At 46.3% G+C, this 23254-nt stretch overlaps 1 protein-coding gene across 1 annotated transcript in view; it reads right to left on the minus strand.

Annotated features, from left to right (window-relative positions):
* The window catches only part of KIF26A (kinesin family member 26A), a 176823-nt gene that overhangs the window by 68996 nt on the left and 84573 nt on the right, over positions 1 to 23254 (minus strand). The window contains exon 4 of the mRNA XM_088455297.1: positions 17899 to 18059. Within this exon, the coding sequence (XP_088311423.1) occupies positions 17899 to 18059 (161 nt within the window). The remainder of the gene's footprint in view (positions 1 to 17898; positions 18060 to 23254) is intronic.

Consider the following 23254-nt stretch of genomic DNA (forward strand, 5'->3'; position numbering starts at 1 on the left):
AGACATGCTCACTAGAAAGCACTAAGGGGGCACTACTCCTGAGAAAGTGGTAAGAGAGACATGCTCACTAGAAAGCACTAAGGGGGCACTACTCCTGAGAAAGTGGTAAGAGAGACATGCTCACTAGAAAGCACTAAGGGGGCACTACTCCTGAGAAAGTGGTAAGAGAGACATGCTCACTAGAAAGCACTAAGGGGGCACTACTCCTGAGAAAGTGGTAAGAGAGACATGCTCACTAGAAAGCACTAAGGGAACACTGCTCCTGAGAAAGTGGTAAGAGAGACATGCTCACTAGAAAGCACTAAGGGGGCACTGCTCCTGAGAAAGTGGTAAGAGATACATGCTCACTAGGAAGCACTAAGGGGGCACTACTCCTGAGAAAGTGGTAACAGATACATGCTCACTAGGAAGCAGTAAGGGGGCACTGCTCCTGAGAAAGTGGTAAGAGAGACATGCTCACTAGAAAGCACTAAGGGGACACTGCTCGCGAGAAAGTGGTAAGAGAGACATGCTCACTAGAAAGCACTAAAGGGGCACTACTCATGAGAAAGTGGTAAGAGAGACATGCTCACTAGAAAGCACTAAGGGGGCACTACTCCTGAGAAAGTGGTAAGAGAGACATGCTCACTAGAAAGCACTAAGGGGGCACTACTCCTGAGAAAGTGATAACAGATACATGCTCACTAGGAAGCACTAAGGGGGCACTGCTCCTGAGAAAGTGGTAAGAGAGACATGCTCACTAGAAAGCACTAAGGGGGCACTACTCCTGAGAAAGTGGTAAGAGAGACATGCTCACTAGAAAGCACTAAGGGGGCACTACTCCTGAGAAAGTGGTAAGAGAGACATGCTCAGTAGAAAGCACTGAGGGGGCACTACTCCTGAGAAAGTGGTAAGAGAGACATGCTCACTAGGAAGCACTAAGGGGGCACTACTCCTGAGAAAGTGATAACAGATACATGCTCACTAGGAAGCACTAAGGGGGCACTGCTCCTGAGAAAGTGGTAAGAGAGACATGCTCACTAGAAAGCACTAAGGGGACACTGCTCGCGAGAAAGTGGTAAGAGAGACATGCTCACTAGAAAGCACTAAGGGGGCACTACTCCTGAGAAAGTGGTAAGAGAGACATGCTCACTAGAAAGCACTAAGGGGGCACTACTCCTGAGAAAGTGGTAAGAGAGACATGCTCACTAGAAAGCACTAAGGGGGCACTACTCCTGAGAAAGTGGTAAGAGAGACATGCTCACTAGAAAGCACTAAGGGGGCACTACTCCTGAGAAAGTGGTAAGAGAGACATGCTCACTAGAAAGCACTAAGGGGGCACTACTCCTGAGAAAGTGGTAAGAGAGACATGCTCACTAGAAAGCACTAAGGGGGCACTACTCCTGAGAAAGTGGTAAGAGAGACATGCTCACTAGAAAGCACTAAGGGGGCACTACTTTTGAGTTTACAATCTAATCTATACGGAAATAGGCATTTGAAACATGAGTTCAAGTGCCACATACTACATGCTGGTTGCACCACATAGCAATGAGGGAAAACATATTCAGATCTTTACACAAGCAAATACAGGTAACATTTTCCAGATGACATTTGTAACCTTTCTATTTTTCTGCTTAAAATTTTTAAGTGTTCAAATCTAACAATCTACTTTTGTTGTCAAGGTCGGCGGGCATACAACCTACAGCTGGATACGATACTCGTTTGACATTGGACAAAGATGACTGTCGAGTAACTAAATAATTAAATGCAAGCACATCTCTTAAAAAGGGGTTCAACAAAACACACAGCATAAGAAAAGACAAAAAATAAACACTTCTATCAGATCAAATGCCATCTGCTTGGCACAATTCTAAGCTCCAACAGCCGTCTAGCGAGTGAAGATAGCACGTCTTTCAATCACATATGGTTTGTATGTTTTATGCTTCTTAACCAATTACACCAGCAATAAATCTGAGAATTTGGAGAGAGCTTCATTTCAAACTGGCCTGTTTCCTGAGCTTCACCTTCTGTAGCAGAGCCTGCTAAAAGCAAAAAGGAAAAATAAATCATATATCAACACTCCCCACTGCACTTGAGGGGCTCAGAGGAAACCGTCTCTATTTAGTTTAACAAACACAGACTTATTTTATTTCTGAATGGTGTCAAAAAATCACTGCCAAAATAACAACTTCATTAAAACCAGAAGTGTTACTTTCAAATGTATAACTAGCAGTATTCTGCCTATAGTTTATGGTTTTACTGCTGACAATTTTAATTGAACAAAGTCATAAGAAGAAGCTGACACCGGGATTTAAATCAGTGTTTCCAGGCTAACTATAAAACAATAGTAACCAATCAGCAATTAGCTTATATCTGTCTTGCATATGTAGCCCAAAGGGGATACAGTCAGGAAGCCGACGGTCGCAATGCCGACCGCCGGCTTCCCGACTGTCAAATCCCAGCAAGGTACTAATGACAGGCGTCGAAATCCTGACGCCTGTTATTAGACCTACGCCGGGAGCCCGACACCCGGCATTCCGATCGAAGGTAAGCCAGGCGCGGACAGCCGCGGGGGGGGGTAAGGTTAGGTTAGGGGCTCCAGGGAGGATGTAGGGTTAGGCAGCCCCCCAGGAGGGTTAGGCTAGGGGAAGGGGGGGTTAGGGTTAGGCACCCCTGGGGGGAGGTTAGGGTTAGGTACCCCCCCGGGAGACTTAGGTTTAGGCTGCTGGGAAGGGGGGGTTAGGTTAAGGCACTTAGGGGCGGTTAGGGTTTGGCACTTGGGGGGAGGTTAGCATTAGGCACCCCTAAAGGAAGGTTAGGGGGTAGAATAGGGTTAGTTGTACTTACCTTTTAGAGCTTCGGGATCTTCACCCCTGCCGGGTTTTACGCTGTGGCCGGCAGTATATCATACTGATTCCGCACAAAGAAAGCAATAAAATGATTGGTTGTTATGGCTGTGCACTATGAGCAATGTTAGTAAATAACTCTCTGTATTTTTATCCACTGACCGACTTTTGCCCACTTAGAGAATGGAAATATTAAAAAAATAAAAACTAAATGCAATGTAGCCAAACTGATGCCATTACCCGTAAAATATATTTCATAGAGAAATTTGACTCCAAAATCTTAAGTGATGTTTAAGTCATTTTACAGAAGTTTCCCGCAGTACAAAAAAAAAATGCATTTAATAATTTAATTGAATAACAGACTTTCACACATCTGGTTTTAAAATGCAAGAATGTCAAGATATATTCTCCGCCTACAATGTATAGTTTTCATCATCGAGGCTAGATTCCAGTATCCTAAGTTGTTCTCCAGTGATTCATATTTCTTTCTTTCAACAATGAACATCTGGATTTTCTTGAGGTTTTGCTAGATGGCTGTCAGGTCCCTGGAACTCTATTACGCAGGAAAGGTTACATTCCGCATCCTCACTGCCAGGTGTGTCGGCTTGAAAGAATGGTTAACTGTTGCTATTAATTTGTATAACCTCTTCCTTTGTTAGATGGATTTCAGTCCCATTATTGTAAGTGTTTTACAACTGTAATAAGCTCCTTCCTCCTTAATTACAGTCATCAAGGCTATGCAGATGATCACATACAATTCTGAAGCTGATCCTCTTATCATTCTTTATCCTATCTTTGTATTGTAGGTGGACAACCGCACCTAAGTACCTGGCCCCATAAGAGTCACTGCTCTGCATCATGCTGGTATTAATGAATGTACTGTTCTATGCTAGGTCTTTGAGGCCATCCATAGAACTATAATATAGTGCCAGCAAGCACAATTAGATATACAAAGAAGAAAGGTTTAAACAGAGTAAGGACATAGGGGTCTATTCATTATCACTTAATTTCTACAAAAGCAGGTGAAAATTAAAATTAGAAATTAAGTTTTGGGGCCATCCATCATAAAGGTAATGCAGGAGATATCACAGCTTACCTTTCACTCCCGATGTGGCTTGGGGACCTAAATTCTTTAAGCTCCGAAAAATATAATATTTTCGGAGCTTGACTGCGGGAGCATTCGCCATTTGCTCTGGCACACCTTTCATATCCCTCCGCCCCCCTCCGGCTCCTACCGCCGGACACCGGGGCTCTAGTTCACGCCGGCGTGCTAGCACTGCTCAGTCAGACTCGGCAGTGCTAGGTTACACTGATACGAAAGTAGCGGTGAAAACATTCAGGGAGACGACTGATTTTCAGATCAGCTTTCTCCCCGCCGGACCAATGATGCAACGGTGCTCGGCCCAAGTTAGAAAGTTAATTATCGGGGTCTGCCCGGACCCCGATAATTAACATAATGAATATGGCCCTAAGGGGCCTATTTATCAAGCATTTTTTTTCAGAAAATGATGTAGAAACTGCCGTTTCTGTATAATTTTATGAATTGTTGCTATGTACTAACAGCCTATATTATGTTCTACATTCTCATAAATAATGGTTCAGAATAGAAAACAGCTACCATCGCTGTCAGGTACACATTATTATAATGCTACACAACTGGGGAGACCTAGAGAAAGCTAGACAAATCTTAACACATATAGGGGTCTATATGTCATCCTTAATGGGCCCGTTCCACACCGGAGCAATACTGAAATGTTCCGGGATTTAAGTATCTACTGCCACAACTCACGGCGACGTTGGATACGGCCATTGATTATGAATAGGCCCCATAGAAAGTTTAGAAACGTGACACAGACTGCACTACGTAGAGTTTATTACTACACTTTATATTAAGCTTCCTCATATATACTCAGTAACCATGTGACCAGCGTCATTGCAGTTCTGATTGGCTGTATCATATGACACTCTGAATATATCCTTATAGTATAATGAAGAAAAGAGAATAAAATGGCTTTGAGGAACAAAAATACTGCTCCCACATAGCACAATACAATTATGATTTAACTTCTTTTAGCATACTGATTTAACTTATTGTGTAATACATAATCTAACATTATTTGCAATTCTGTATTAATGCTACATGAAAATAATATTTTCTTTAACTCCAGTTTCTATGGTAACATCAAAAAAGTCATACAAGCAGTATAAAAATTCGTATCAGCAAGAGACAATGGGCAGCCGTAATTCCTTTTAATAAGGAGAAAAAAAAAAGGAGAACAAATAAAAGAACTGTGATTAAATTAACGTAGTAACGGAAAATGAGGCATCGCCGGGTAGCACAATGGAGCTGGAGATGCGACGTGCGGATAGCAAAATAGAGCTATGCAGAAACATTTAATGCAACTACCGGGAGTCTCTAAACTGATTTCACAATAAGGTTTTATTGTTGTTTTGTGGATATTATGTTTAACACCTAAAAAATAAAATATATTGTACAAAAGTTTACAGATTCTCACACAAAAAAAAAAAAGAGCAACAACGCCAGCTGCCTTTGTTTAGCCGGGTTTGGCCTTCTTGATGGGAGAAAATAGACACAATTTATTGGAACTAACTGAAGACCGGCATGCTTAGAGCAAAACACATTAGTCACTTAGATATTTTCCTAATATTACCGCACATAGCTCTGTGTTTCATTAGCAGCATATTGGCTCAATACCTTAATCATATGCTCAGTCACAACACAATCAGTACAGCGAATATATTCAAGCTGCTTCTCCAAGCCCGCAGCTGATAAGGTGTCTGTTGTATGACTAACCTCAATTATTGACTCTATTTTATGGCCGATATAATGACCAAAAATGCCTACCAGTGAACCATCAGGATATAGTGGTAGGATAGCGACCCATAGATTATGTATAACATTATTGTTCATTAGTAAATAATGAGATGCTTTAATCCACAGCCTGTTAGAGAGTAAATGTGATTCTGCCATATTAATCTATCTAAGCTTGAGATGTATGCCTCAATTGTGCAAGGCTAGTCAGCTCCCGCAGCATACCAAGCACGAGCCGGCAGGAGTTAGAGGCGATATTTCAGGAGAGAAAACAAATAGACGATTTATCCTTCCAGCCAAAACAATCTGAACCAGCACTTTTATTCGGCTTTAGACAATTTATTAAAACGATCTTCTGTTTTAGGAGCTTCTCTGACCTTTATGGGACATTGCTATTGGGGGAGAATCTCTAAGCCTCAAGGCTCTTTCTTCACTGGGGGACGTGAACTAAGGGCCTCATTCAGACCCGCTCACAAGCGCTGGGTGCTAGTAAGCGGGTCGATGTTGAGGCCCTGCGCACGCGCAGCGGCCGCACTGAGCGTGCGCAAGCCCCGGAGCGAGAGAGAAATTCTCTTGCTGCGGGGCTCACTACAAAAGGGGCGGCTGTCAATGGTGATCGACAGCTCGCACCGTTTTGTAGGCGGGGTGGAGGGTGGCTGGCCAAACCAAGGCGTTCCCGAAGGAACGCCTGCCGTTTGGGGGCGGCCCCACTGACATCACTCGTGATGTCAGTGGTGAGCTTCCAGCTCTACTGGAGCGGAAAGCTCACTGGGGCTTGCGGCAGACGAGACCCTACCACAAGGCTCTCGTCACAAGCCCCGCCCCGATGGTCGCGATGGTCGAGCCACAGCTTAGCGAGCGGCCAGGAGGCCAGATTTTAAATGTGAAGCGGCCGCCCTCATTCAGAGCGATCACTCGCATTTTGCGAGCAGCTCTGATTGAGGTCCTAAGCCTTGGAGAGTGCTCCTAACTGTCAGTTTACAGGCTGTTGTGTTTGAAAAATGACAGTTAGGAGCTGATTGGTTGGTACTTTATCACTCTCCACTCTATCACTCTCCAGCAGGGCCAGTGCTAGGTGTCTCGGCACCCAGCACCGTCCCGTGCTCCCCGTCCGCCCCTTCCCTCACTGCGCCCTCCCCCTGTGCATAAAATAATTATGGTAGCAAATGGGTGGAGGGCGGGGAACTTCTCCAGCCGTACCTCGGCGCCTCGGTGCGGTCGCACACAACGTGCCTGGAGCCGGCCCTGCTCGTCAAGGCTTAGCTCATCTTTTCCACTGTCTCCAAAAGCGAATCAATGCACAAAACCGGGACTTAGGTGCGAGATATCTGTATTCACACCAGCTGTTCCATAGGTGTCATGTTATACAGAATGTAATGTAATAGCATTCTCTCATTAATATTTCATGAAGTGGAATTCCTTAGTATAAAGAACATTGGATAGGTAAACAGCAAAGTTCTATATAGTCATATTAATAATAAAAATAATAATAATAATCTGCTAACAATTAGAATGAACAACTGGATATAGGGCCTCATTCAGAGGCGGTCGGAGGATGCAAGCGGTCGCTCAGAAACTGGGCGGCCACTTGCATCCTGACCGCCCGCCTCTGTTGCGGTCGTTAGGCTGTGGGTTAATACCCACAGCTCTAACGACCACTCGGGTAATGGTCGCGATGGTCAGAGACCATCACGACCATCGGGGCTTACGACGAGACCCTAGGGTAGGGTCTCACTTGTCGTAAGCCCCGGAGAGCTTCTGGCTCTGTCAGAGCCGGAAGCTCTCCACTGACATCACTAGTGATGTCAGTGGGACCTCCCCCAAACGGCAGGCGTTCCCATGGGAACACCTCCGTTTGGGCTGCCACCACCCCGGCCCGCCTTCCAAACGGGGCGAGCTGTCAATCAACATCGACAGCTCGCCCCCTTTGGAAAGAGACCCGCTACGACCAGCGCTGTCGGTCGTAGCGGGTCTCACGCATGCGCACGAGGGAGCCGGCTCCCTCGTGCGCATGCGCACTGGCAAAACATTGAGGCGGCCGTGCGGTCGTAGACCATACGGCCGCCTCTGAATAAGGTCCATAGTCCTTTTTCAGAGAACCCAACTCTTAGATGAAATACAAACAGAAAAATGTCCATTTCTGTACGGGGTGATCCAGGCACACTTCAGAGGGAGCGATGACTGTCGATTACTCCTTCTGTTATGAGTCATGGCCAACAATGAGTCTGCTTCATCGTGCCCAAGGTCACTCACAGATCGGCATCCATTTTACAATAGGAATCACGAACACACGTTTAATCCCTTGATTCTGAGTTAGACGCCATGCAGGTATTCACACAAATGGTCAACGTTTTTCAACTGCACACATGCGTCTAAGTTGCTAAAAAGATGCACAGTCCCGGCGTCTCACTAGGTGTATATACAGAGGCACAAAATGATCCTGCGCACTGAGCTCTTTAAAGGAGGTAAGCTGCTAACAACTTATAGGTATCCCCAACTATATATATTAAACATGAATAAAAAGTATGTTGTAGCGCTCAACCTTCTCGTTCCGTCCAGTAATATATGAATGACTAATTGTAAAAAGAATGACTAATTATCATTAAATTGAAACAAATAGATTCTGATGGTGTCAATTGAGTACCATGTACCAAGTTATAGTCAATGAAAAAGATAAGATAATGATATCTCATTAGTATGAAAATCCCATTAGGTAGGAATGTACAATGTAACAGAATGGTAACCAGTACGCGTGTGTATCAAAGTATCACAAAAATATTTATTCACTAAACCAAGGATAGTTAAAACTGGTGCACAAATATAAGATGGTCTCTGTATCTTTCAATCATGTAGGATGAGTGGTAAATCGGAAATCTAATGGTTCTAATGATCACGTGACAAAGCCACCCCGGCGAAACTTACGTCCTGCCTGCAGACTGCATTAGCATCAGCAATCCCACACACACGGCACCATAGCCTTGGTCTGCTGACTATCTTGGCGAGCATCTACTTGAAAAAGGCCCTAGAGGCTGAAACGCGTTGGAGTACACTACACGCTAAAGATTCCAAAGTTATCTGCTTTTTTGTCTACACCAAGGACGTAAGACCAAGGTGCACTTCACAGATGATCCGGAACCTTTCTTCAACAGCTATTGTTTCCAAGAGACATCAACGTACAACACCGTCGTAGTCACGTGACCAACCCAGGAAGACAGCGCCGCAGAAGTGTGGAAGCCGGAGCCGGCAGGGCTAGGAGCGGTGCCCTTCAGGGTAGAGAGGTGAGTCCCAGGTCGGCAAAGGGAGACACACGGCACATTACTCTCACGAGCGGTGTGACCGTGGTGTCCCTGCCCCCGACCTCAGCGCACGCTGTGGCGTTGTATGTCGGAGGTGGCGTGACATATCGGGCACCCTCCGACATTGATGCCAAGTAGCTACACGCACTGTAGAGAACTAGCCTCTCCCCATCAAGGCCACACCGTACTCCCTGACCCCAGGAACATCATCCCGGGCACCGTAGTTCATCAACCATCACCATTTTTTCTTTATTAGCGGGACGCCGCAGATTGTTCTGTTTTGATTATGCAGTGACATTAGACAGGAACTATTTAACCATTAGATTTCCGATTTACCACTCATCCTACATGATTGAAAGATACAGAGACCATCTTATATTTGTGCACCAGTTTTAACTATCCTTGGTTTAGTGAATAAATATTTTTGTGATACTTTGATACACACGCGTACTGGTTACCATTCTGTTACATTGTACATTCCTACCTAATGGTATATACAGAGGCGCAGTGCCGATTGGGGAACGTGGTCTCAGAAATGTGTTGGAAGTGTATTGGGAGGTGACTGGGAGGTGGCTATTCCGACACACAGAGATTTACCATCTTATGGGCATGTTATGGGAGCGTCGCAGGCAAGGGCGTTTTAAGAGAGGAGGGGGCCCGTGTGCACTCCTCGTGCGGGGCACCCTCCTCTCTCCCTGGTGGCTGGCAGCTGACTGACACGGCTGGCCAGCCACCGGAGCATTAGTAGACTCCGGGCACTAGAGCGGCGGCCATTTTCTGGTGTTCTGAGCAGCAGTGACACCCGACGCGGGATCTCAGACAGGTAAGTTTAAAAAAATATGAGTGCAGTGTTTGCGGTGCAGGGCCCCCCATTATAGATACGCCACTGGTCGCAGGCATGTGGCAAACTCAGAGGCTCAATCGCTCACATTGGGGGCCATAGTCTGACAATCTGCAGCTAGCATAGAGCTGGTGCAAGTTTACATGGTGCAACCGATGGCATAACAGCTTAATGAATCTGGCAGGTGCTGGGACCAGTGCATGCACATAAGCGGTGGTGGCACCGAACATGCACATATCACCAGCTTCTCGGGGCTGCATTGGTTGCAGTCCTGAGAAGCCCTGTAGGGCTGCCTGAAAGGCAGAGCAGCGGTTTTCACTGGAAGCCGCTCTCTACTGACAGCAGCCCAGACTGGCAGTGCCAGGGGGAGGAGACTCTGAGGCTGCCTGTCCTGTGTGTGACTGGTAGGTGGCGCTTCCAATATGAAGCCACCTCCAGTCACAGTGTAGCCAGTGCGGTCACGGACTGCACTGGCTCGCTGAAGTGACTGATTTTACTGGGGTGGCCCGCAGCCTGGCAGCCCCTAGATAAAACATACTTGCCAACTCTCCCTCATTGTCAGGGAGACTCCCTGAAATAGCAGCAGTCTCCCTGTCTCCCTGAAGAGTCTACCAATCTCCCTCATTTCACCTTATCCCCCCATTATGACACTGTTATATAAAAGAAAAAACAGAGATATGTACATTCAAATGGGATCATTAGTATAATTTCCCTGCATTGGTTAAAAGGCACAATGATCCCTATGGTTACATGTATTTTCTGAGAAGTGATCAGTGTGTTTTCATCAACAAGTAGATCTTACTAACTACTTTGGGGCTCATTTACATGTGTATGTAAATCAATTTTATGACACGCCCCTCAGATGTAGCCGTCCACTCCCACTTTACAGCCGCGCTCATAGGTGCTGCTTTCACAATCTCCCTGAAAAGCTTTTTCAAAAGTAGGCAAGTATGAGATAAAATCCGCCACTGGTCTCAGTCCGGGTTTGAAGCGGTATTAGCATAAAGCTGCAAACAAGATGCCAACACGGACGAAGCTATGTCCAACTCACAATCAGCCTGAATATGCTTTTTTACTCTGACCTTCCCTCTGCACCACCAGAATCACGACCGGACATGTCTTGTCCTGATCCCTGTGGTTTGGAATATTCTCACCTCACACCTGCAACTGACAGAACAGGAGCAACCTGGAAATGATTGTATGCAAACAAACAGCTGTGTGCGATGTCAGACGGAAGCTGATTAGACAGTGATGAGACGGGAAGGGTTATCTATTCTTTTTTCCTCTAACTCCCCTCTAACTAGGGTCATTCGGCCTTGCTGATACAAACACCATAAAAGTGACTTATTTTACCTGAACCCCAAAAATCTCTACATATAAATCATCGACCATTTCTGAATCATTGTGACTAAATATAGATAGATTTCCCATCCAGTCCTTCACTGCCCAGCCTGACTCTGCTTATGGCTATATGCTCATGGACAACTTTATCTAAACATCTGCAGGACATTTATAAATAGTGACCATTAGGCTGAGAGCCTGCTTCAGAGGTGGGCAATGCTGTGGTATCATGTTTCCAGTCTGCGCACGCGTCTGAGCTGCACTGTGCATGCTGCGTCCTGATGGTTACCTCTAGGGGACACAAAACGAATTTAGACACAGGGAGAGGCAATTCAATGGGCGTCTCTGGGTGATAACAGGGGTATGGCTAGCCAGGCGTGGGCGCGTCGTGGTCGTGTCACAGTCATTTACTGCGTTTTTTTTTTTTTGAGCCGGCCTCCAGGCCGCTCGCTAAGCTGTGGGTGACCACCCCAGCTTTTGCGAGCGGCCATGTGATGGTAGGGTCTCATTCCCGCAAGCCCCAGTGAGCTTTCTGCTCTAAACACCTCAGTTTGGCCAGCCACCCCCCCTCCTCGCCTACAAAACGGGGCGAGCTGTCGATCAACATCGACAGTCGCCTCGTCTTGTATTGAGTCTCGCAGCGAGTGATTTCTCACTCGCTGCGGGGCTTGCGCAGATCACATGCCGCGCGTGAGCACTGCCCGGCCATCGACCCACTTGCGAGCGCATTGAGCTTGCGAGCGGGTCTCAATCAGGCCCTGCGTTTTTTGTTCCCAATTTTTGGTGCAATTTCCTATGGTGCAACCAATGTGCGTCCAGTCCATTGGTGTAACTTTTTACGCAAGGCGGCAGATTAGTGCCGCTACCAGTGGGCATCTCTGTACAAATTTCATCGGTTGTGGCATTAGCATAGAGGCACCATCGCACTGCGGAAAACGATCAGCGTTATGATCAATATGAAATATATGTAAGAATACGTACTACGCCAGTCTCTGTAATGTCACTGACTGATGTCACTATATGACATGGGAGCTACCGCGATGTATGTGGTTAATTTGCACGAGCGTCACCGCGGCAATATTGACATGCAGCTCACTATTTGCTGGGTTCTATACTGACAGGGGGCTATGAAAGAGGGGTTTGTATATTCTAGGGGTGTGCACCGGCCACTTTTTGTGTTTTGGTTTTGGATCTGGATCTTTCTTCATGTTTTGGATCTGGATTGGTTTTGCCAAAACCACCCTTCCGTGTTTTGGGTTCTGGGTTTTGTGTTTTGGATCTGTATTTTTTTTTTAAAAAGCATAAAAACAGCTAAAATCACAGAATGTGTTGGTTTTTCTGCTCCTATGCTATTATTAACCTCAATAACCTTAATTTCCACTAATTTCCAGTCTATTCTGAACACCTCACACCTCACAATAGTGTTTTTATGTCCAAAAGGTTGCACCGAGGTAGCTGGATGACTATGCTAAGCGACACGAGTGGGCGGCACAAACACGTGACCCATCTAGGAGTGACACTGCAGTGGCAGACAGGATGGCAGTTTGAAAAACTAGGCCCCAAACTGTACATAATGCAAAGAAAAAAAAGAGGTGCAAGATGGAATTGTCCTTGGGCCCTCCCACCCACCCTTATGTTGTATAAACAGGACATGCACACTTTAACAAAGCAATCATTTCAGCGCCAGGGTCTGCCACACGACTGTGGCTGAAATGATTGGTTCGTTTGGGCCCCCACAAAACAAGCTGGCAATTAATCTGTCCCTGCACAAACTGGCTCTACGGAGGCAAGATGTCGTCCTCATCCTCCTCATCCACCGATTCCTCACCCTCTTCAGTGTTGTGTACATCCTCATCCTCACAGAGTACTAACTCGTCCCCACTGGAATCCACCACCACAGGTCCCTCTGTACGTTCTGGAGGCTGGTCTCCCTGGAAGAGTTGATAATTCATTTTGATGAACATCATCTTCTCCACATTTTGTGGAAGCAACCTCCTACGCCTTTCGCTTACAAGGTTCCCGGCTGCACTAAACACTCTTTAGGAGTACACACTGGAGGGGGGGCAACTCAGGTAAAATAGAGCCAGTTTGTACAGGGGCCTCCAAATTGCCTCTTTTTCCTGCCAGTACAGGTATGGACTGTCTGACATGCCTACTTGGATGCTGTCACCGATGTAATCCTCCACCATTCTGTCAATGGTGACAGTATCATATGTAGTGACAGTAGACATGTCAGAAATTGTTGCCAGGTCCTTCAGTCCGGACCAGATGTCCAAACTTGGTCCTGCCTGCCCTGCATCACCGCCAGCGGGTTGCTTAGGATAGCTAAGTTTTTTCCTGGCAGCCCCAGTTGCGGGAGAAAATGAAGAAGGAGCTGTTGACGTGTCACATTCCGCTTCAGCTGACAATGTGTTCACCAGCATGTCTTTGCACCTCTGCAGGCTTGTGTCGGCCGGAAAGAGAGACACCACATAGGCTTTAAACCTAGGATCGAGCACGGTGGCCAAAATGTAGTGGTCTGATTTCAACAGATTGACCACCCTGGAATCCTGGCAAAGCGAATGAAGGGCTTCATCCACAAGTCCCACATGCCGAGCCGAATCGCTCCGTCTTAGCTCCTCCTTCACTTTCTCCAGCTGCTTCTGCAAAAGCCTGATGAGGGGAATGACCTGACTCAAGCTGGCAGTGTCTGAACTGACTTCACGTGTGGCAAGTTCGAAGGGCTGGAGAACCTTGCACAACACGGAAATCATTCTCCACTGTGCTTGAGTCAGGTGCATACCCCCTCCTTTGCCTATGTCATAGGTGGATGTATAGGCTTGTATGGCCTTTTGCTGCTCCTCCATCCTCTGAAGCATATAGAGAGTTGAGTTCCACCGCGTCACAACCTCTTGCTTCAGGTGATGGCGGGGCAGGTTCAAGAGTGTTTGCTGGCGCTCCAGTCTTCGGCACGCAGTCGCTGAATGGCGAAAGTGGCCAGAAATTTTTCGGGCCACCCAAAGCGTCTCCTGCACGCCCCTGTCGCTTTTCAGAAAATTCTGCACCACCAAGTTTATTGTGTGAGCAAAACATGGGACGTGCTGGAATTTGCCCAGATGTAATGCCCGCACAATATTGGTGGCGTTGTCAGATATCACAAATCCCCAGGAGAGTCTAAGTGGGGTAAGCCACTGGGCGATGATTTCCCTCAGTTTCTCTAAGAGGTTGTCGGCGGTGTGCCTCTTACTGAAACTGGTGATACACAGCGTAGCCTGCCTTGGAACGAGCTGGCGTTTCTGAGATGCTGCTACTGGTGACGCTGCAGCTGTTGCTGCATAAGGTGATACATCTACCCAGTGGGCTGTCACAGTCATATAGTCCTTAGTCTGCCCTGTTCCACTTGTCCACATGTCCGTGGTTAAGTGGACATTGGGTACAACGGCATTTTTCAGGACACTGAGGACACTTTTTCTGACGTTTCTGTACAGTCTCGGTATCGCCTGCCTAGTGAAGTGGAATCTAGACGGGACTTGGAACCGGGGACACACTACCTCCATCAATTGTCTAAATCTCACTGCACTAATGGCGGATACCGGATGCACGTCTAACACCAACATAGCAGTCAAGGCCTCAGTTATACGTTTTGCTTCAGGATGACTGCTGTCGTACTTCATCCTCCTCGCTAAGGACTGTTGGAGGGTCAATTGTTTAGTAAAAGTAGTGGTGTTCCTACTTCCTCTCTGGGATGATGAACGACTCCCAGCAGCAGCAACAGCAGCAGCGGCAGCAGGAGGCGTAGCAATGCAGGATCCTCCGGAGGAATCCCGGATAGGAGAGTCAGTCATGCCAGTGACATGGCCTGCAGGAGTACTTCCGATCCTGACTAAGGAGGAAATTGACGAGGAGGGAGTTGACGGTGTGGTTTGCAGGCACTTAGATACAACAGGACAACGGGATTTAGGTGTCCCTGGACTGCTTACGGTCTTAGCCAAAGTTTCTGAACTTGACAGTAACTTATTATGAACGCGCTGCAGGTGCCGTATAAGGGAGGATGTTCCTAGGTGGTTAACGTCCCTACCCCTACTTATTCCACCTTTACATATGGTACATATGGCAAGACAGTTGTTGTCCGGATTTGGATAGAAATATTGCCAGACCAAAGAGGTGGAATGTTTGGTCTTCTGCCCAGGCATGACCGTGATGGGCTTTTTCATCCCACGGACAACAACTGTCTCCCCCGGAGCCTGATTTAAACAAACCACATCACCATCAGAATCCTCCTCGCCAACTTCCTCCTCAGCGCCAGCTACACCAGTATCCTCATCCTGTTGTACTTCAACAGTGACATCTTCAATTTGCATATCAGCAAGTGGACTGTGGATGCTCCTTTCAGCACTTGCAGGGGGCGTGCAAATGGTGGAAAGAGCCACCTCTTCCCGTCCAGTGCTGGGAAGGTCAGGCATCGCAACCACCACCACACTTGGACTCTCCTTGGGGATTTGTGATATCTTCTTAGAACGCACAGTTCTTCGCTGTGCTTTTGCCAGCTTAACTCTTTTGATTTTTTTAGTGGGAGGAGGGCTTCCATCGTCATGTGAAGCTGAACCACTAGTCATGAACATAGGGAAAGACCTTAGCCGTTCCTTGCCACTCCGTGTCGTAAATGGCATATTGGCAAGTTTACGTTTCTCTTCAGATGATTTAAATGTTTTTTTCAAGGTCATTTTCCTGAACTTTGCCATTTGGGATTGTATGTGCCCTCTGCTATGACATTGGGCATCGGCCTTGGCAGACGACGTTGATGGCATGTTATCGTCTATGTCATGACTAGTGGCAGCAGCTTCAGCACTAGGAGGAAGTGGTTCTTGATCTTTCTCTATTTTATTTTTATCGGAGAAAGTTTGGTCCTCCATTTATGTTATATCGATTTGATATATACGTGCGGCTAAGGCGCACACAAACACAGAAAATATTTTTTTATTTTTGCTGGAGAGCAGTGCACTTTGTGGGTTACAGCACCCTTTAAGAAATGAGCCAGCCGGCTCTTTACTTATGGGACACAGGCGCACGCTTGGCGCTGCTCCTTTGTTGATGCACATGTGGCTACTGCGCACACAATTCACAAACACAGAAAAAAATTTTTTATTTGGTTTGTAGTGTACTTTGGGGGTTACAGCACCCTTTAACGGTCAAGCCAGCCGGCCCTTTACTTATGACACAGGCGCACGCTTGGCACTACTTTGTTGATGCACGTGCGGCTACTGCGCACACAATTCACAAACACAGAAAATATTTTTTTATTTGGTTTGGAGTGTACTTTGGGGGTTACAGCACCCTTTAACGGTCAAGCCAGCCGGCCCTTTACTTATGACACAGGCGCACGCTTGGCGCTGCTCCTTTGTTGATGCACGTGCGGCTACTGCGCACACAATTCACAAACACAGAAAATATTTTTTTATTTGGTTTGGACTGGAGTGTACTTTGGGGGTTACAGCACCCTTTAACGGTCAAGCCAGCCGGCCCTTTACTTATGACACAGGCGCACGCTTGGCACTACTTTGTTGATGCACGTGCGGCTACTGCGCACACAATTCACAAACACAGAAAATATTTTTTTATTTGGTTTGGACTGGAGTGTACTTTGGGGGTTACAGCACCCTTTAACGGTCAAGCCAGCCGGCCCTTTACTTATGACACAGGCGCACGCTTGGCACTACTTTGTTGATGCACGTGCGACTACTGCACACACAATTCACAAACACAGAAAATATTTTTTTATTTGGTTTGGAGTGTACTTTGGGGGTTACAGCACCCTTTAACGGTCAAGCCAGCCGGCCCTTTACTTATGACACAGGCGCACGCTTGGCACTACTTTGTTGATGCACGTGCGGCTACTGCGCACACAATTCACAAACACAGAAAAAATATTATTTTTTTAGCACTTGGGGGGAGCACCCCTGACGGACAGAGCACCCCCTGAACAACACTACAGCACCCCTTTAGGACTGGGACACTGCACAGGACTTTGGAGTGGACACAGCCCCTATGGAGAACTGACTGCACAACACAGTCCAGCCAGCCCCTATGGACTTTGAAGTAGTGGACACAGCCCCTATTAACAACAGCAGCACAGCACAACACAGCCAGCCCCTATGGACTTTGAAGTAGTGGACACAGCCCCTATGGACTACAGCAGCACAGCGCAGCACAGCACAACACTACTCTGCACTACACTACACTACACTACACTACACAGCCCAGCCAGCCCTAACTCCCACCCTCCCTCTTCACTGTCCACAGCCGAGTGAGAAAATGGCGCCGACGCGGGTACCTTATATAGGATCCAAAACCCGTGAGACCTGGAAGGCGGGATGATGACGTTTTGCCTCGATTTCAGATCCGAGTCAGGCGGGAAAAGTCGAGCCTGACTCGGATCTGCCTCGGATCGGGGGGGCTCGGGGGGGTTCGGATTTCAGAAATCTGAACCCGCTCACCCCTAGTATATTCTCCCTGTGTTCACAGCGGATTCTAATGAGAGCTCCAGTTTCCTCCAGCAGTCCAAAGACCGTGGTAGGTACTTTGGTGGACTCTGACTAACTTGGTGGATGTATGTGTTTAAGTGCCATGGTATCGAAATAACACTGGATGCTCCCCTGAATACAATTCTGATTGTGCAGTATTGCAGAATATGTTGCCAATATCCATATAAACAGTTATACATGCTTCTTTGGATCTGGGGGTACCCAATATTTTGCGGTTGTGGACATTAGAGTGCCTCTGTACCTGATGAAGAAGGAAGCCGCAGCGGATGTCCCAGCAGGCTCTGCAGCGGATGGTACCAGTCTCTGCGATTGTCCTGCTGCACTCTGCTCACTGTAGTTTGGCCCTGCAGAGGTCTCCACGTTCTGGTTGTCCCTAATCCCTTCTGTGGATGTGGAGTCAGGCTAAAAGAAAAAAGAGAAACACACAAATGAAATGACTGCAAACCATCTGTCTGTCTGGATTTCCTTGTACAGGCTTCTAAAGTCACATTAAGTGCAGGGACACATAATGAGGGAGGACAAGCATGCTTTGTTATGCTGCATCACAAGGACGTCTATAAACCACAGACGACAAGCATAGAAGCGCGGGCACCTTTCGGTATGGGCACCATACGACGACATACTGTGACAGGCACCACAGAATGGGAAATGATCAGCAGTGATAGTTTGTGCCTCGTACAGTCCTTTATCTGGTTCAGTTTAAACTGTCAAGAATTATCCTTCACATACATGACTGTCTGCTACAACTGGTGGGCACAACCTAGGTACTATTATATTTGTTCAGCAGCTGGCCCTCCAAGCCTTCACCCGCGGCTACCGACTCCTTTCTGCTTTATTGTCAGAATTGTTTGTTATAGCTTGTAACACTTGTGTAACATACCTGCTCAGGGCCGTAACTAGGAGTGTGCCACCAGTGCCAACCTTGGCCTTTGCTTCTGGCTAGCAGGGTATCTTGTCTCCAGGAGGACTGCTGCAGTGCCATGGGAGTGTCCTTTAGACACTCCTGGCAGGCACCCAGCAGTCTGTGCAGCACTCCAACAACACCTGCAGCTACCGGTGCTGCCAGCCTCGTCCTGTCGGTGTGCCGTAATAACATCATACGTCATTCTGTCATCACACCACAACAATCTCACTGCGCAGCTCCAACTCCTCAGGCGGCTACCTCAGCACTCCACTTCAGCGGCTGTGGGCTGTGCCCAGAGAACAACACTGCAGCCAGCGCTACCAGTCCACCGAACATCCCCCGGCGCGCTACGTCATCAAGCGGCACCAACCCGGCATGTCACGTGGTCGTGGCTCGGACGGGAGTCCGCAGCTGAAGTCTACTATTACACAAAGGTGTCAGGGTGAGTTAGGTGGCACTAGGATTACATCATAGCGGATCCAACTGGGCTACTTACAGAACTGGCACACCTCTAAATAGTCTATTAAGACTATAAACATTATTTTAACATTATTTTAATATTTTTGTATGCCAATCTCTTTCCTTGACTCCATTCTTTTTTTCCTTCTTTCTTTTCTCACTGCTTTTTATTAATTATTTATTTCTGAACTTTCATTATATTTTTATTTACATTTTTTTTTTTCAATTAATTTTTTAATTTTTTCAATTATACTTTCAATTTTATTTTTATATTTTTATTTTAAATTGTATTTTTTGGCATTCACTATCATCTAATTACTAATTTTGACTTCAGTAGCAATTGCACCATCATCTACCAACATATTTTAGATTCATAGGCAGAAATTGTACATTCTTATACTGGGGCTCATGTACCCACCCAACTTCAATCATGCACCAGATGCCATGACGTCAGGCGATAGGGGGCAGAGGGGGAGCATGCGGGGCTGTATTTAGCCCAGTGACGGTGCTGTGCTTGCTAATCTGTTATTACAGATAGGAGTCTCTGTAATTAAATATATTGTTTTTATTTATTACTGACATTATTGGCAATGTGCGCCCCTCTTGAAGGTCAGAGGGACATCCATGCGGCCTCTAAAGTGGATCAAGTTGGCGATCACCGATTTGGGGAATGAGGTAGTGTTTGCGCAAGTCTAGTTGTGTTCAACACAGCTATATCAGTGACACTAAAAAAACTATTACACATTGTATATGACTGTCACTGACATACAGAGAATAGGTTTACTATTTCGTTGAGAGTCATCTGTCAAAATTGGTTGCTTGGTAATGCTGAGCAGTACAGCAGCCTCATCACCTCTTCTCATTAGTTGGATAATGGGAACAGAGTCTTTGGACAATATTTAATCTTAGCTCCGAAGAATAATCAATATCAGGTTCCATTCATAGCACCTGCCAATATACATTGCCATTTTGTGCGATGTGCATAATGTCTATCTGTTTCACTGCAAATCTATAGAAGATAAAAGCTACCTATAAATAGGATATATGTTCACTTCAGTCCCTATCAGTCACCTACACACAGTATAAATAAACATTTTATGGGCTAAGGCACTATAGTGGTATTCACAAGAACGTAGCCTTGGAACCAAGGAGGCATAGGGCATTGTCCTTTTGTTCCTCGTGCCTCATTGCCATTGGTGTAGTTGGTTAACTGTGAATTGATATAGGCTGCTTTTATGCACACAATTGCTGATTCCCAGTCACAGGCAAAGTGGCCGCATCGCGTGCTTGAAACTAGCTGTGGATTTCCGCCTGTATTCAGCGTGGTGACTGCACCGCCCTAGGCATTAACTTGTACAGGCGTCATCATTATCAGCATGCATTTCCACCAGCCTTATCCTTGCACAAAAGATCCATCTGAAATAGCCAGATTTCTGCATATGCTCTGATTAGCCCGCAACGCATCTACTCGCTGACGACACTCCCACAGCAATTTTATCCTAAGCCAGGACACCCCATTGTCGCCGACGATACACCCATTTAGCCACAAATGGAGATATGACTGTAGTTGTGTTACTCTGAATAGTCCGTGGATATGCAGGAACGTGTCGTCTTGCCTCAGACACCTTCAGAAGCATACATACTGTAAGCCCAAATGTATCAATGAGTGATATTCTTGTTATCACTCGTTACTTATCTGAAAGGGGGCTCCAACCAATTAGATCCTGTCATTTTTTTTAAACACAAGACAGTTAGGAGCTGATTGGTTGGAGCACCATTTAACATTAGTAACGAGTGTTAACAAGAATATCACTTGTTAATAAATATGGGCCTTTGTGAAAAAAAAAAAATAATCGCTTTAGAGGCCAATTTGTAATTTTGCATGCGACGTTGAATCAGGCTCTTAGGGGTCTATTTGCTAAGCCTTGGAGATAAAGTGGACGGAGATAAAGTACCAGCCAACCAGCTCCTGTCATTTTTCAAACAGCCTGTGACATGGCAGTTAGGAGCTGATTGGCTGGTACTTTATCTTTGTTCACTTTATCTCCATCCAGAGCTTAGTAACCCCTTAATTCTATTGCATACAATACTTTTTCCTTTTTACACATATTCAGATGATCATATCTATACCCCCTATACAGTGCCATAGTCTTTATTCACTTCTGTGCATACACCAACTTTCCAAATACATTGCTGGAAAGATGACCACGCTGACAGGAGCAGGTGTAGGGGGAAGGGTCGGGGGGCACTGCACAAACACAACAACTGCTGACACATCATGATGTGGTGGGGGGCCCACTGCACGGTGTGGGGGAGGCGGTGGCGTTTCTAGAGAGGAAGAGGCCCGTATGCAGTCTCCGACACAGTCCCCCTCCTCTCTTCCCGGCGGCCGGCAACGCACTGAGCTGTGCGCCGGAGTTATAGAATCTGGGCACTAGAGTGTGCCCAGAGTCTATAGTGTATGCACAGGTCACTGGGAAAATGGCCACCGTGGCCATTTTCCAGCTGTTTTACAGAGCCGAACGCCAGCGCCGACGTGGGACTCCGGAGAGGTAAGTAATATTATGGGTGCAGGGTGTGCAGTGCGGGGCCCCCCTGGACCCAGGGGTCTGTGTTCCCCGCACACCCTGCACCCATTATAGATACGCCCCTGGTGGGGGGCCTGTTGCCCACTGGCCACCCTACTTTCTTAAAATGGCTTAAAAAAAGAAAAATCTATAATCATTGCTTAACAAACTAGTCCCAAGGATTAAGGAACAATGCTTGCTTTGTGAAGGGCCACAGGTGGCTTAATCAGTGGTTCAATTAATATGCAACATTCCCCTGAATGATCCCATCTAATGTCCAATGAGGAGACACACAAGAGGCCTGCAATAAAAAAAACACTAAACTGCATATCTCTAAAATGACGTAACGGTAACTGTGGAGATAAAACCACGTACGGCAACCAATTAAACGTTTCCTTTTATTTCCCAACCTCTAGGAAAATGGGTCACAGAACTTTATTTGCAGTTTGCCTGTGCACACATCTCCATTGGTTTCCCTAGCACACTGTACACTGTTTACCTTAAGAAATCGACTTGAATTATGGTGACAGGTGTTGCAGAAACACCAAGAAAATGAAAAGTTCCCCAAACAGCAGCTAAATGACAGTTATAAATCAGAAGACAGGCCGCTTTGATAGATCCCCTTCCAGAAGTGCTCTTCGTGTATGCATATCCCCCCATTATCCACTTTGAAAAATGGCCTTGTGAGTGTTTTAACAATGCGGCCTAATGAATGCTATATGTACACATTTGTCCTTTTTAAATTGTTCCGAGCCCATCCCCTTGCATTACCTTCATTCACTCCCCTAACACAAACACGCGCACCGCTCCTCCAAAACACAACAGCTTCTGCTGGTGACAAATTAACGAGCACAAGATGTGCTGTCGTGATTTGTAGGCGGTCGGGAAGCACAAAGGATTGATGAATAGAAGAGCAGCCAAGTTAAAAAATGCACTTGAATAATGCACTTAAAGAAAATCTATATGTGCTATTGTGATTTCAAATGAGTCCATTAGTAATGGATGGCTAGATCAGCGGTGGACAGGTCTTGGGCTGAGGGTTGGAAGCATTTCTGGGTACATAATTAACTTGTTTAGTTATATGATTCAAAAACTGATAAGAAATCATTCTCTTTCTAGCTCGTAATGGGTGTCCGACACATACCTATTGCTGTTGTTCAAATACTGGTTGCACTGGTAATTGCACAGGTAATGGCGCAGCCATGTTGGGTAGGTTAATAGGTTGCTAGGCAAGGTGTAATTTACTATTCTTTCTCTATGGATGCCAAAATGATGCACCTGCTAGTACACACCTGAACGGTTTCTCAATTCTAAATTGCCTTATAAGACATCCATAGCAAATGTTATTGACTAACAAGTACTAAACAGCCACTGGATAATGGAGCCAGGCAGAATTCTGCAATGCCCCTGTTTATAAATACTGAAAAGCTGTACAGTATCACATCTCTCCTTCTGTGTGCTGGAAGCAATTCTCATGACCTATATCATTGTGCACGCTGATTAAGTTCATATCTATTGGATTGAAGTGTTAAATACTATTTATGACGGTGAGATTAGTAATTGTCTTACACTATATTATGCCTACACAAACCAATTGGAAAGCACTGACGCCAAAGCAGTTGAGGACATGGGAGCAAGTAATTGGTGTGAATGAGAGGGACAGGTTA

This window comes from Taudactylus pleione, unplaced genomic scaffold (assembly GCF_031769625.1).
Source record: "Taudactylus pleione unplaced genomic scaffold, aTauple2 ptg000652l, whole genome shotgun sequence".
NCBI classification, from domain to species: domain Eukaryota; kingdom Metazoa; phylum Chordata; class Amphibia; order Anura; family Myobatrachidae; genus Taudactylus; species Taudactylus pleione.